Source organism: Bos indicus x Bos taurus, chromosome 7 (assembly GCF_003369695.1).
Source record: "Bos indicus x Bos taurus breed Angus x Brahman F1 hybrid chromosome 7, Bos_hybrid_MaternalHap_v2.0, whole genome shotgun sequence".
Lineage (NCBI taxonomy): Eukaryota > Metazoa > Chordata > Mammalia > Artiodactyla > Bovidae > Bos > Bos indicus x Bos taurus.
The window spans coordinates 71,586,916-71,602,014 of NC_040082.1; the positions used below are offsets into that span (position 1 = coordinate 71,586,916).

At 52.3% G+C, this 15,099-nt stretch overlaps 1 protein-coding gene and 1 long non-coding RNA gene across 2 annotated transcripts; one reads left to right on the forward strand and one right to left on the reverse strand.

The window, feature by feature from the left end:
* The first annotated feature begins 6 nt into the window (after positions 1-6).
* Positions 7-7,105, forward strand: DOK3 (docking protein 3). The gene is made up of 5 exons (XM_027546833.1): positions 7-1,943; positions 3,264-3,569; positions 5,733-5,832; positions 5,948-6,120; positions 6,221-7,105. The coding sequence occupies exons 1-5, from the start codon at positions 1,878-1,880 to the stop codon at positions 6,899-6,901; spliced, it is 1,326 nt and encodes a 441-aa protein (XP_027402634.1). The 5' UTR covers positions 7-1,877; the 3' UTR covers positions 6,902-7,105.
* LOC113895528 lies at positions 5,165-6,105 on the reverse strand. Its single transcript, XR_003511863.1, has 3 exons — positions 6,016-6,105; positions 5,709-5,821; positions 5,165-5,342 (listed from the first exon to the last, which is right to left on the reverse strand). It is a non-coding gene; the product is annotated as an uncharacterized LOC113895528 (long non-coding RNA).
* Positions 7,106-15,099: the final 7,994 nt, after the last annotated feature.

Below are 15,099 nucleotides of genomic sequence, written 5' to 3' on the forward strand. Positions count from 1 at the left end.
GTATCTCCCACAACCACTGCCAAAACCTGCTGGCACTGAGCTGTGGAAGGAGCTGATTGCCTGGGGCCTCCTGTGGAGGCTTAGGGTAAATTTCCTCTATTGTGACTCAGAAAAGGACCACCCTGATAGACCAAAGGGAAATGGTTGATTGGGGTTTCTGGTCTTTCTGGTTGGCTGTTATAACCTCCAGCCCTGCCCCAGCCTCCCTCTTCCTGTCAGTGTGTAAAGTTCCCCGGGCTTTCTAAGGCCCTTTGGAGACGTCCTGTCTCAGGCCCCCTGCCCACGCAGGCTCCCAGTAGGGAGGCCTCTGCTGTTTGCCAAGTGGGCAGCAAATGCCGTAGGACTGCCACCCAGGCCACATGCACCCACTGACCCAGCTATGTGCTGGGCTCAGGACCCAGGTGAGCCAGACAGATGCCCTCTGGGAAGTTCACAAGTGAGTGGGACAGACAGATCAGCCATGAATAAATGCAGGCTGCGGTCACGGGACTGCTAGCAAAGGGGCCAGGATTTCAGCATCTTGCTAGGGGTAGATAGAAAAAGAGCCCTGGTGGCAGGCAGCTCCTCTGCGCCAGACACTCCATGCGCAGGCCACGCGCTTATCCCAGGGGGACAGCAGTTGCTCGAGCCCTGTTTGCCACTTGGTGTGTGGCCTTGGGCAAGTTACTTAATGTTTCTGAGTCTTGATTTCCTCATCGGTGAAATGGCAATGAGAATGCAAAGGACATGGTGTCTGGGGCTGCTTGGGCCATAATGGGCACAAAGCCAGGTGAATGAGGCCCTAGATTTCCTGCCTGAGAAGCTATACAACCCACATGTGACCCCCAAACAGTATTTGGGCTATTCCTTCCTAGAAGTGGCACAGGATAAATGACACAAGGCTGTCTCCAGAATTCAGATTCATATGCAGAGCTCAGATACCTGGCCTCCAGCAAGGCAAGGCTTAGAAAGTGCCCCAGCAAGAAGCAAAGCTTAAAAAAAAAAAAGCATGTGAGATCTCCAGGGAACTCGGCAGGGGCATGCCACCCTCTCACGTGGCTGGGGCCATGCCATGAGGGCAGGGGCCTTTGTGCTCTCAAGATAGCGTGGGGTGGTCAAAGGAGGCCTCCTGGAGGAAGAAGGCCAGAGGGAGAAGGCCCAGTGCCCTGAGGAGCACGGTGAGAGGCGCCCTGAAGGGACCAGGCGTGGGGAGGTGGAGGAGAGAATACTCCTCGAGTGCTGGGCCCAGGAGTCCAAGCTAGACCTGAGGGCACTGGGAGCCAGGCAGCATTTAGGAAGGGGAGGGATGGGTTGTTTGGGGATGGCAGAAAGGGCCGAATGGGCCCAGGTAGGGCCATGGTTCAGTGGGAAGATGCCAAGGCTGGCAATAGACAGGAGCTGTGAAATGGAAAGGACCAAGTGACTGTTAGAACTGTTTTCCAGCATAAAGACAGGCCGACCAACTAGGACTCTTGAATGGGAAAGCAAGGAGTTTGCCCATCTGTCTAGAGTAAGGTCCTGGGGTGGGGACCAGGCTGTGGGCATGCCAGGCCCCAAGGTACACAACTGCCCCAGGATGGGGGAGGGGTCGGAGTGCATGACTCAGGAGCCAGTCTGCGGTCAGAGGCTCACACCCAGCTGACCGGGACAGGCAGGGATCATCTGCCCTCAGGTAGTCTGAGGCCCCTGCCTGGCCCTAGTGGGGTACCTGGAACCCTCCCCACCCCATTCTAGCTCCTTTACGGTAGGCAGGGCTCCCCTCCCCCAGGCCTGCAGCTGCCTCTCTGGACAGAGGGAGGGGGAAGTGGCCAGAAGGGGAAGTGTGAGGAGTTCCCCTCCTGCCCGTCATCAGTCTCCGCAGGTCCTCGGAGTGTCGGCCCTGGGGCCCGACCGCGGCCATGGAGCCTCTGGAGACCCCCGTCAAGGACGGCATCCTCTACCAGCAGCACGTCAAGTTCGGCAAGGTGGGGACCCTAGCTGCCCGGCGGCCGCCTAGGACAGGTGGTGGGCCTCTGCCCCAGACTCGGACAGGCCGCTAGGATTGGGAAAAAGAGGGTAGGCGTCAGGGTGGGGAATCCAACCTGGGTGTGGAGAAGTTCAGCCTCAGCGAGACCTGCCTCATTTACAGGTGGGAAGCCAAGAGCGGGGAGCCGGTAATGCCACCCTTGAGGCAGAGCAGAGGTGAGGGGCTGGCTAATCCAACAGCCTTCCATCCCATCTACTAGTGGCACTGTGGCCCCTGAGAGGGCTGGAGGCTGAGCTGGAGGAGCCCCTAAAAGGGGAGCTCCATCCTGCTGAAGAGGGCTCGGCTCTTCCCAGCCCTGTCCTGAGGTTGCGGGCCCTGCACACTCATAGCTCAGCCGCAGCTGCTGCCCAGGCAGATAAACCGTCTGTTTCCTTTGCTCGGAATTATTTGCATGTTTCCTTCCTTGCCATCATGAGACCCAGGCCTCCCTCCCACCCCACCCCTTGCCCCATGGCCTAAGTGACCTTTTCTTTGCAGGCGGTGGGGGCACCGACAAAGCAGGGCTGGCAGGTGGTCTGCTGTAGCCACTAGATATTACCCAGTAGAAGCCCCAGCCTCGTGCGTTCTCACAACCTTTTGATTTTTAAGTATTTTTTTTTTTATTATTTACTTGGCCATGCTGGGTCTCAGGGGCGGCGTGCAGGATGTTTTACTTGCCGCATGTGGGATCCAGTTCCCCGACCAGGGATCAAACCCAGGCCCCTGCATTGGGAGCATGGAGTCCTAGCCACTGGACCACCAGGGAAGTCCCCCCTCATGACCTTTGAGAGACGAAGATACTAGTGCTTATGGGGATCACAGTTGGGAAAGTGTGGGGGTAGATGTGAACCCAGGGCTGACTGACTCCAAGTACAGACTGTCCCCCTTGCCAGGCCAGCTCTGGCAAGGCATCCTGGGCTTCCCTGGTGGCTCAGACGGTAAAAAAGCTGCTCAGACAGTAAGGAATCTGCCTACAGTGCAGGAGACCGGGTTCAACCCCTAGGCCAGGAAGATCCCCTGGAGAAGGAAATGGTAACCCACTCCAGTATTCTTGCCTGGAAAATCCCATGGCCAGAAGAGCCTGTCTGGCTACAGTCCATGGGGTCACAAAGAGTCGGACACGACTGGACAACACTTCACTTTCACATGGCCTGAAGAGCGGGGAGGCGGAGGCCACCCTGGGTGGCCAGGAGCACTGGCTGAATGGCTTGTGTGGGGTTGAGATGCAGGTTGGGAACTGCCACTTGAGGGTCATCTCCCCCATTTTTATCTCCTGCAGAAATGCTGGCGGAAGGTATGGGGTCTACTCTATGCAGGAGGCCCCTCGGGCGTGGCCCGGCTAGAGAGCTGGGAGGTCCGGGATGGTGGCCTGGGGCCAGCAGGTGACAGGTCTGCGGGGCCTGGCCGGCGAGGAGAACGGCGGATCATTCGCCTGGCTGACTGTGTGTCTGTGCTACCGGCTGATGGTGAGAGCTGCCCCCGGGACACTGGTGCCTTCCTGCTCACCACCACGGAGCGAAGCCACCTGCTGGCCGCAGAGCACCGCCAGGCATGGATGGGCCCCATCTGTCAGCTGGCCTTCCCGGTGAGCACAGGGCAGGTGGGGAAGGCATCCAGGGGCGGTCTGGGGAGACCATTTCACCCACACCTTGTTCATCTCCATGCTCATTCACATCCCATCACTCAGCAAGCACCTAGAAGCCTGGGATACAGGCCAGAAGCCCGCAGAGCAAATCTCAGATAGCCATGAATGCTATGGAGAATATGAGAGGCTGAGTGGGACCATGAGTGAGTGGGGGGATGTTAGACAGGAGGGTCCAGGAAGGCTTCTCAGGAGAGGACAAATAACCCACCAGGCAAAGATCTGAGGAAAAAGTGTCCTCAATACCAGTCTGAGAAGGCTCCTGAAAAGAGGGAGCAGCATGGGCAAGGGCCCTGAGGCAGGGAAAAGCTTGATGTTCAAGGAGCAGAAAGGCCATTGTGGCCACAGGGTAAGGAGGGAGAGGGGACCCAGGAGGAGGTGACGGTGGAGAACTTGGTGGGAGCCACCTGAACCTGCCTTGGGCCACTTGTGGAGTCTGGGCTTTTATTCTGCTCAAGAGGAGAAGCCTCTGGGGAGTTGGACCCAGAAACTGAGTGTTTTAAAGCTTTGCAGGGTCTCTGATGGGCCAAAAGGAAATGAGTGGCAGTTCCTCAAAAATTAAACAAAGTTAACATATGACCTAGCAATTCTCCTCCTAGGCGTAGACCCAAGAGAACTGAAACAGGTGTTCAAACAAAACTTGCATGAGAATCTTTAGTGCAGCGTTGTTCACAGTAGCCCAAAGATGCAAACAACCCACATGTCCATCAACGGATGAATGGATAAACTGAATGTAGTCTGTCCATACAACAGAACATTACTTAAAAAAGAATGAAGCACTGATACATGATACAACATGGGTGGACATTGGAAACATGCGAAGTCAGAACAACTAGACACTAAAGGCCACACACTGTGTGATTCCATTTACATGAAGTACCCAGAATAGACAAATCCATAGTTACAGAAAGCAGCTTACTGGTTGCCAGGGCTGAGGAGAGGAGGGAATAGAAAGTAAAGACTTAATGGGTACAGGATTTCCATTTGGAGTGATGAAAAAGTTCTGAATTACATCTCCATCCACTTTATTTTTTTTTCCCATCCACTTTAAAATGGTTAAAATGGTCAGTTTTATGTTGTGTATTTTACAATTCTTTTGATTAAAAAAAAAAAAAACAGGTAAATAAACAGGAGCAAGAGACCAGTGGGAAGCCATTGCATTTGACCCTGGCTATGGAGAAGGCAATGGCAACCCACTCCAGTACTCTTGCCTGGAAAATCCCATGGGCAGAGGAGCCTGGTGGGCTGCAGTCCATGGGGTCGTGAAGAGTTGGACACGACGGAGCGACTTCACTTTCACTTTTCACTTTCCTGCATTGGAGAAGGAAATGGCAACCCACTCCAGTGTTCTTACCTGGAGAATCCCAGGGATGGGGGAGCCTGGTGGGCTGCTGTCTATGGGGTTGCACAGAGTCTGACACGACTGAGGTGACTTAGCAACATGGTATCCTGGGGCTTCCCTGGTGGCTCCGATGGTAGAGAATCCACCTGCAATGCAGAAGACCTGGGTTCAATCCCTGGGTTGGGAATATCCACAAAGGAGGGCACGGAAACCCTGCTCTAGTATTCTTGCCTGGAGAATCCCATGAACAGAGGAGCCTGGCGGGCTATGGTCCATAGAGTCACAAAGAGCCAGACACTGAAGTGACTTAGCATGGCATGGCACGTGGTTTCATGGGCCAAGGTGGTCATGATGGAGATGCTCAGGGTCAGAGCCTGAAGAATGTTGGGGAAGATGGAGAAAGAGGTCAAAGATGGGAGGAAGAGTGGCCATTCACTCGTGGATCCCACCCTTGAAGCTCCCACCCCTTTACTGCTCCAAGGTATCACAGGGACACAGACAGACTGGCCCAGGCTCTGGCCAACCTCAGGGGCGATGGAGGACATCTTCACGTGTGCCCTTGCTTTACAGCTCTCAGCACCCTAAAAGGGGCAGCCGGTGGGGAAATAGGCTCAGAGTGGTGCCCAGGGCCTTGCACTGTGTCACGGGTGGAACTGGGACTGGCACTCAGGTCGCTGGGTGCCCTTGCTTGTCACAGACCCCAGGGAAAGGATATGGGAATGGGGAGGAGAGACACTAACCTCTGGCCTTGTCCCATTCCCTAGGGCACAGGGGAGAGTTCCTCAGGATCTGGGGAGGCAGAGGCTCGGCAGAGGAGCCTGGTCCCCATGGAGGAGAACTCCATCTACTCTTCCTGGCAGGAAGGTAAGTTGCAGAGATTACAGAGGCAGCCTTAGCCCCAGCACACCCGGGGCGGGAAGCTTTCTGGGACCCCACCCAGGGAGTCTGTGCTTGTGGCCCTCACGGCCGGTGCTTGCAGTGGGCGAGTTCCCGGTGGTGGTGCAGAGGACGGAGGCAGCCACCCGCTGCCAGCTGAAGGGGCCCTACCTCCTGCGGCTGGGCCAGGACGCTATCCAGCTGAGCGAACCGGCCAACCCGCAGGCGCTCTACACCTGGCCCTACTGCTTCCTGCGAAAGTTCGGCTCCGACAAGGTGAGGTGCTGGGTCGCCGCCCCGCTGGTCCCGCAGGGAAGGGTGGCGGGTGGCGCGCGATTCCTGAAACCGCTGACTCCTCGTACCGCCCCCTGCCCAGGGCGTGTTCTCCTTTGAAGCCGGCCGCCGCTGCGACTCGGGCGAGGGCCTCTTCGCCTTCAGCAGCGCCCGCGCCCGCGACCTGTGCGGGGCCTTGGCCGCCGCCATCGCCCGCCAGCGGGAGCGGCTCCCGGGGCCCCGGCCCTGCCCTCTGCCGCGGGCCACCTCGCTGCCCTCGCTGGAGCCTCCAGGCGAGCTGCGGGAGGGGCCCCCGCGGCCCGAGGCGCCCGGCTCGCGGAAGATGCGCGCGGCCGAGCCCGGGCCACAGAGTCTGCCGCCGCTGCTGGGCCCCGCGGTCTCCGAGGAGCCGCCGGCAGTGCTCTACGCGTCCGTGTGCAAGCGGGCCAGCGTGCCCCCGAGCGCCGCCGCCGAACACCTGTACGAGAACTTGTGCGCGCCCGACGCCGGCTGCCGGAAGCTGGTGGAAGAGGGCCCGGGCGGCGGCAACCCCCCGGACAGCCCCATCTACCACAACAGCCAGGACCTGGGCTGGCCCGGCGCGGCCCACGACAGCAGCCTGGAGGCCCAGTACCGGCGGTTGCTGGAGCTGGAGCTGGCGGATAACGGCGACGAGGCCTCGGGGTCTGGCCGCCCGGGTGCGCACTCAGGCTTCAAGGCCAAGCTGGTGACATTTCTGAGCCGAGAGCGGAAGAAGGGCCCGGCCCCCTGCGACCGGCCCTGAACCACTTGGCGTGGCCGCCCGAGGAGAGGAGGGCACTCTCCCTGGGACAAGAGGGCAGGGGGGACAACCGACATCTGGGGACGCAATCCTCACACTCACTCTAGCCTGGAGTGACAAGGTAGGAGGCCTGGGGAGGCCCCCCACCCGACCCCCGTGTATAGTGTACAGATTTGCTGGCAATAAAGCCTTTTTAGTTCTCCTCTCTGTCCAGCCTCCTGGCCCACAGTGCTATCTCCTCCCTAAGGGCTTCCCTGGTGGCTCAGATGGTAAAGAATCCACCTGCAATGCCGGATTCCTGGGTTCCATCCCTGGGTCGGGAAGATCCCCTGGAGGAGGGCATGGCTACCCACTCCAGTATCCTTGCGTGGAGAATCCCATGGACAGAGGAGCCTGGCGGCTACAGTTCATGGGGTCGAAAAGAGTCATACATGACTGAGCGACTAAGGACAGCAAGGGTCCCGGCAGTGGTATGCCCAGGTCCACACAGATCCTCAAACACGGGTTGCAGCAAACACCAGTGCCCTGTGCTGGGTTCCAGGGACATATGTGACCCAGCGCCGACCTCTGCCACCCTTAGGTTCAAGTCCACTGGAGCAGGCAAGTGGAATGCAGATAATTATGGCTCCATGTGGTCCTGTGCGGTGGAAGTGACTCAGACAGTAGTAGGGCAGAGGGAGAAATAAGGCTTGCTGATGGGTGATGTACCCTCTGAATTGAGCGTAAAGGGGAGGCAGGGCTTCACCAGACTGGCAGTGAGCCCTGGAGCTTTCCAGGCTGAAGGTAGGCATGGTGGTTGCAGAGAGCAAGGGAAGAGCATGAACCAGAGGGTTCCTAGGGGTTTGAGGTTGAGTTGGCCACGCATGAGAGGTCTGATCATCCTACAAGGAGCTGGGTCTCATCCTCAGTGGAGGAACACAGTCAGACCAGGGAAAGCTGTGTGGAGGCTGATTTTGAGGGACCAGAAAGCCTGAGCTGGGGAGGAGTGGGGGAGGGGCAGGGGGCAGGGACTTCAAAGATGTGCACACCCAAAACAGTCTCCGCTGAAACTCAAAAATGCACAGACACTCCTGGGGAGTCCCTGGCCTCAGTCTCTTCCTTAGCCGTGAAGCATAAAGATCAAATTATACACCAGACATGCATTCATTCGAGTCTTACCAATGCCTACCTTGTGCCAGGCTCTGAGGACCCATGGCCGTGTTCATGACAGCCACAGTCCTGTTTTCAAGGAGTCCACATTCCAGAAGGAGATAAGGAGTCTCTCGAAGACTTCATTGGCTGCCTTACTGTCCTCTCCTTACTGCTGCTCCTGTCACCATCCCTGGGTCTCCATGCATACAAGCATCAATGCCCCCAAAGATCCAGCCTCCTGGTCCCTTGACCTCAGCACCACCTCAGCTGCTCACACCTTTGACACATCCCAAACTTCATCTTTATGATGGTGACACTCCATTGTCCCTTCACAGTGACACTGTCTTATTTCAAGTGTCTGCCACTGGCTACCTCCTCTCCTTCCAGCCCACTTCCTCTAGTGTTGCCTATGTGGCTGCTCTCCATTCTCACTGACCTGCACTGACCCTTTTCTCATTATCTGCACTGCTGCTGCTACTGCTAAGTCGCTTCAGTCGTGTCCGACTCTGCATGACCCCATAGACGGCAGCCCACCAGGCTACCCCGTCCCTGGGACTCTCCAGGCAAGAACACTGGAGTGGGTTGCCATTTCCTTCTCCAATGCATGAAAGTGAAAAGTGAAAGAGAAGTCGCTCAGTCGTATCTGACTCTTAGAGACCCCATGGACTGCAGCCTACCAGGCTCCTCCATCCATAGGATTTTCCAGGCAAGAGTACTGGAGTGGGGTGCCATTGCTTTCTCCCATTATCTGCACTACTCCAGTCCATAATCCCATCCTTGCCCTACTTGGATTCTGCCTTCTGCTCCCCTCTCCTTCCATCCTATTTTTGGGGCAAAGTCCCCAGCCTCAGGTGAACCCAATTCTCTGTGCCACCATATGAGAAATTACCATAACCAGGCTGACTGCGTTCTCTTTAACGATGTGATCTCAAACCTCAAATAGATAGGCTGTCCATGCTGCCCAGAGATCCTGCATGCCACAGTGGCTGCTTTTCTCCTCCCCAAGGCTCTCATAGCTTCTTCTCTCCATCCCTGACCATTCTCACATTTCTACTTGGGAAATGGTAGCCAACAGAAGTAAGCATCCTTGACCTCCCACTGCTTCATCTACAAGAGCAGCTATATCTGCACCAGTCTCCCTCCTGCCCTACAACAGAAGAGTGTCTGCTCCCGTCTCCTCTCATTTCCCCATGGCTTGGCAAACAGAGCTCTACCCTCTCTCCTTGACCTGTTAATTCCATCATCATCATCATCATTTCCAGCCACACATAAATATGCTCTATAGTTTCTTTAAAACAAACCTCCCCTCGACCTCTCGTTCTCCTTCAGCCACTCCCCCATTTCTCTCTTCCTCTTCACAGAGAAATTCCTCAAAAGAGTTGTTGATTACTCTCATTTCCACTTTCTCACCTCCCATTCTCCTTTCAACCAAATCCAATCTCCTGGTGGTCTTCACAACTCCATTCCATCACTCTTATTAGGGTCACCAACCTCCTTTTTCCCCCAAACAAAAGCAACCTGGACTCTCTTTGTGATCTAGATTCTCCTTACTTCTCAGCAGCACTCCACACCCCTTCTTGGAATGTGGTCTTCACTTGGTTTTCCTCCTCCTCACAAGTCTCTTCTTCCCAGACTCTTCTGTCACCTTCCCTGCCCGAGTTCTGTGCGGGACTTTGGCATCAGACACAGTGTATTCAACCCTAGCTGCATACGTAATCACCTGTTGTTGTTCAGTTGCTCAGTCATGTCTGATTTTTTGCGACCCCGTGGACTGCAGCACACCAGGCTTCCCTGTCTTTCACCGCCTCCCAAAGTTTGCTCAAACTCATGTCCATTGAGTCGGTGATGCCATCCAGCCATCTCATCCTCTATCGACCCCTTCTCCTGCCCTCAATCTTTCCCAGCATCAGGGTCTCCTGCAGTCAAGTTGGCTCTTCACGTCAGGTGGCCAAAGGATTGGAATTTCAGCATCAGCATCAGCCCTTTCAGTGCAAATTCAGGGTTGATTTCCTTTAGGATTGACTGGTTTGATCTCCTTACTGTCCAAAGGACTCTCAAGAGTCTTCTACAACACCACGGTTTAAAGGCATCAATTCTTTGGCGCTCAGCCTTCTGTATGGTCCAGCTTCCACACCTGTACATAACTACTGGGAAAACCATAGCTTTGACTATACAGATCTCTGTTGGCAAAGTCATGTCTCTGCTTTTAATTATGCTGTTTAGGTTGGTCATAGCTTTTCTTCCAAGGAACAAGCGTCTTTTAATTTCATGACTGCAGTCACCATCTGCAGTGATTTTGGAGCCCAAGAAAATAAACTCTATCACTGTTTCCATTGTTTCCCCATCTATTTGCCATGAAGTGATGGGACCGGATGCCATGATCTTCACTTTTTGAACGTTGAGTTTTAAGCCAACTTTTTCACTCTCTTTCACTTTCATCAAGAGGCTCTTTAGTTCCTGCTTTCTGCCATAGGGGTGATGTCATCTTCACATCTGAGGTTATTTGTCAGTTTTCTCCCAGCAATCTTGATTCCAGCTTGTGTTTCATCCAGCCTGGCATTTTGCATGATGTACTCTGCATATAAGTTGAATAAGCAGGGTGACAATATACAGCATTGAGGTACTCCTTTCCTAATTTGGAACTAGTCCATTGTTCCATGTCTGGTTCTACTGTTGCTTCTTGACCTGCATACAGGTTTCTCAGGAGGCAGGTAAGGTGGTCTGGTATTCCCATCTCTTTAGGAATTTTCCACAGTTTGTTGTGATCTACACAGTCAAAGGGTTTAGCATAGTCAATGAAACAGAAGTAGATCTTTTTCTGGAATTCTCTAGCTTTTTCTATGATCCAACAGATGTTGGCGATTTGATCTCTGACTCCTCTGCCTTTTCTAAATCCAGCTTGTACATCTGGAAGTTCTCGGTTCAATTACTGTTGAAGCTTGGAATAGAGCCTTTTTTAAATGCCGATGCCTAGGCCCACACCCATGGTTTCAAATTTCATCTGTCAAGGCAGGCCTTGGGCACCACTTTTTCAGCTCCCCAGATAATTGTAGTATGCACCCAAGGCTGAGAACCACAGTCCTAAGTGAGTCAAGGTGGTCTCCAGATCTCACAGGCCATCTAAATATTGATGACCTGTAAATCTTGCCCCTGAGATCCAGATTTAAGATTCCAACTGCACATGAGAGTTCTAGGTGTCTAAAGCCATCTCCAAATGTAGTGTGTGAAGGGAGGCTGTGGGGAGGTGCATTCTGTGCTATCCCATGGTGTTTGTGGCCACACAGGACAAAACCCAGAAAAATGTTGGAAACACCGAGAGGCACATTTCAGCCCTACTTACAGATGATCCTCCTGACAGGCAAAAGCTTCCCATAATTGATCAGGCTGCTTGCAACAGAGCAAGCTGAGGCTAGGAGGAGTCAGGGTACCTTCAGCAATGACCTCTTGGCCCCACAGTGGCAGGTCAGCTCCTGCCACCTCACAGAATGCCAGGACACACTTGAGGTTACCCAGAGAGTCAAGATCTTGGCCAGAACTGGGATCCAGGACGCTGGGTCCTTGGTCTGGCATGCTTCTTTTAAAAACTGTCAAAAAAATAAAAATAAAAAAATAAAAACTGTCTTCTAATACTTTTATAATTTTACTTGTAAAAGTAGATTTTACTTGATTTTTCCAAATCTTTATTTTTACTTCTTTATTTGATGGCACTGGTTTTTAGTTGTAGCATGTGGGATCTAGTTCCCTGACCAGGGATCAAACCAGGCCCCCTGCATTGGGAGCGAGGAGTTTTAGCTACTGGACCACTAGTGAAGTCCCGTAAAAGTAGATTTTAATCTATATGTGATATATTTTTATATATGGCATGAGGTGGACCCTTGTTTTTTTTAGACAATAACCAATTGTTCCAACACAATTTATAGAATGGTTTTTCTTTCTATTTTAAGCAATTGAATGTTCTTTTTAAATTTATTTTCAGTGTATATTCATTTTTAAATTGAGTAGTTGATTTGATTTATAATGTTTCAAATATACAGCAAAGTGATTCAGTTATATATATATATGCTAAGTCGCTTCAGTCGTGTCCGACTCTGTGCGACCCCGCAGATGGCAGTCCATTAGGCTCCTCTGTCCCTGGGACTCTCCATGCAAGAACACTGGAGTAGGTTGCCATTTCCTTCTCCAATGCATGAAAGTAAAAAGTGAAAGTGAAGTCGCTACTTCGTGCCCGACTCTTAGCGACCCCATGGCCTGCAGCCCACCAGGCTTCTCCGTCCATGGGATTTTCCAGGCAAGAGTACTGGAGTGGGGTGCCATTGCCTTCTCCAATATATATATACATGTATGTATATATATGTATGCATACATATATATGTTCTTTTTCAAATTCTTTTCCATTATGGGTTATTACAAGATATTGAATATAAATTTCTGTGTTATACAGTATGTTCTTGTTGTTTTGGCATGCTTTTTTTTATTACAAATCTAAACCTTTTTGTTTCAATGGCAATTTTTATGAGGTTCCAATCAGAAAGTAGAAGAGAAAGTCTTTGGAAACGCCTAGGGACCTGGCCCTGGAGCTACAGGTATCCTGACCACCAGGGGGCACTGTGGCCTAGCCCACGGCCAGCTCCCCCCTACCCAGCGGCTGCCTGTGCAGGGAGCTCTGGTGGCTCCATCTAGGTGTGAGCCCTGCAGGAGCCCAAGGAATGGCATCCCTGGCTCTCCCTGTTGGAGGGCTGCCTGGAGCCCCAGGCTGCCACTTCTTCCTTTCTTCATTTACTGTTTCACTTTCTCAATCCTTCCTTCATCTGTTTATTCATAGCCGCTGTGTGCAGTCACTGGGGAGACGGTGAACAAGACAGACAAGACCCTGTTCTCAGAGGACTGACTTTCTAATGCAGACAAAGGGCAATGAAGAAACAAACACTTAATATAATGTCAAATGGTGGTAAGTGCTATAGGGAAAAAGTAAGGCAGGATAAGGAACTAGTGCATCATGCAGGTGAGGTGTCAGGGGCTGCTGTTTTAGATAGGATTATCAAGAAAGGAGGCAACATCTGAGCAGAGACCTGAGCACAGTGAGAGAGCCTGTTGTTTTAATATCTGGGAGAAAGTGTTTCAGCAGAAGGAGTCGCAAACACAAAGGCTCTGAGGCAGGAATACCTTTGCTGTGATGGAGGAACACTCAGGAGGCCAAGTGACTGGAGTGGATGGAGTGAATGAGGAGGTGAGGGACCCAGTTTATTGTGTCTTGGTGGATGCAGTTTATTAGTGTCATGTACATCTGAAACACTTTACTTTCCAGTGTGATACCAGCCCACTGGAATGCTAAAAGCTGAGGGTGATTTGATGTGATCTCTGCTTTAGGGAATGGCAACCCACTCCAGTACTCTTGCCTGGAAAATCCCATGGGAGGAGCTTGGTAGGCTGCAGTCCATGGGGTTGCTAAGAGTCGGACGACTGATCGGCTTCACTTTCACTTTTCACTTTTCACTTTCATGCATTGGAGAAGAAAATGGCAACCCACTCCAGTGTTCTTGCCTGGAGAATCCCAGAAATGGGGGAGCCTGGTGGGTTGCCGTCTATGGGGTCGCACAGCGTCAGACACAACTGTAACGACTTAGCAGGAGCAGCAGCAGCAGCTGCTTTAGAGGGACTTTGGCTGCTGCAGTGAAAGAACTCTGGACTGGGTAAGAGTAGTAGCAGAGAGCTCTATTAGGAGACTGTTAAAATGTCCAGACATGAGAGAAGTGGCAGGGACATACATGGAAGCCAAATGTGGAAGAAATTCTGAAGGTGGAATTTGCAGAATCTGAAGTATGAGACAGAAAATAAAGGAAGGAAAATGTCATAATTTTTACTGGACCAGGCAGATGAATAATGCTGCTCTTTTAATTTTCTTTTTTTTTTTTTTACTTTACCAAAGTGAGGAAGGAGTTAGGGAGGTGGAGAAATTGCAAGTTTAAATTGACTGATGCTGAAGCTCCAATACTTTGGCCACCTGATGAGAAGAGCTGACTCATTACAAAAAACCCTGATACTGGGAAAGATTGAAGGCAGGAGGAGAAGGGGACGACAGAGGATGAGATGGCTGGATGGCATCACCGACTCAATGGACATGAGTTTGAGCAAACTTTGGGAGATGGTGAAGGACAGAGAAGCCTGGTGTGCTGTAGTCCATAGGGTCACAAAGAGTTGGACACGATTGAGCAACTGAACGACGACAATGATGATTTGAAATAGACATCCTAGGTTTGACGGACTGTTGGATACTGGAGTCTGGATTTGTTGGGGAAGGCCAGATCCGGACATATAAGTTGGGAGTCCTTGGCATATAGGTGTTATTGATAGTCACAGAACAGAATGGGGTCCCAGAGAGTGAATGTAGAGAGGAAAGAGCTGATGACCATGTTGGAAAGCAAATGAGGAGCTGCAAAAGGAGGTGGAGGAGAATTCAGTAGGGCAGGAGGCAGGATGGTGCAGAAGAAGCAGTCAGTGGGACAGGATGAAGCCACGGGGAAGAGGGAGTGTACCCTGACCAGAGCTGTTTCTAGGTAGGGAAAGAGGAAAGCTGAGAAATCACCACTGATTGAACAACCTGGAAATAATTAGAGACCTTTTGAAGAGGGAATTAATTCAGAGGACTGGTGGGGACAAGAGCTTGACTGAATGGGTTCAGGAGAGAATGGGAGGAAAAACGGGGAGGAAGGGTAATAAATAACTCCAAGGAATTTTACCCTCAAGGAAAGTAGAATAAAAGAATAAAAGAGAGATTGCTGAAAAGTGATATGAGATCAAGAGAAAATTTCTTTAAAGATGAGAACTCATACATCAGTTTATGTAGTGAAGGAAATGATGCAGAAGAGGATGAAATATGATAATAGTGGAGAGGGGAGAATAGCATTGGCCATGCCCTGAGGCGTGGACATTTGTTCACTCACTCGCAAACCTGGGTCCTTGCTCAATTTCCCCCGCTGCCTGAGCTAGCCGCCTGGGCTGAGCACTGGGTCAAAGTGGGGACTCTGACACCCTTATTGGAGGCGCTGCCGATTCTGGAGCGGGTAGCAGGA

Coding starts and splice junctions, on each gene's coding strand:
- DOK3 (XM_027546833.1), top strand. CDS start 1,878: ATGGAGCCTCTGGAGACCCCCGTCAAGGACGGCATCCTCTACCAGCAG. Junction 5,833..5,947: donor CTACTCTTCCTGGCAGGAAG/GTAAGTTGCAGA, acceptor CGGTGCTTGCAG/TGGGCGAGTTCCCGGTGGTG. Junction 6,121..6,220: donor GAAAGTTCGGCTCCGACAAG/GTGAGGTGCTGG, acceptor CCCCCTGCCCAG/GGCGTGTTCTCCTTTGAAGC.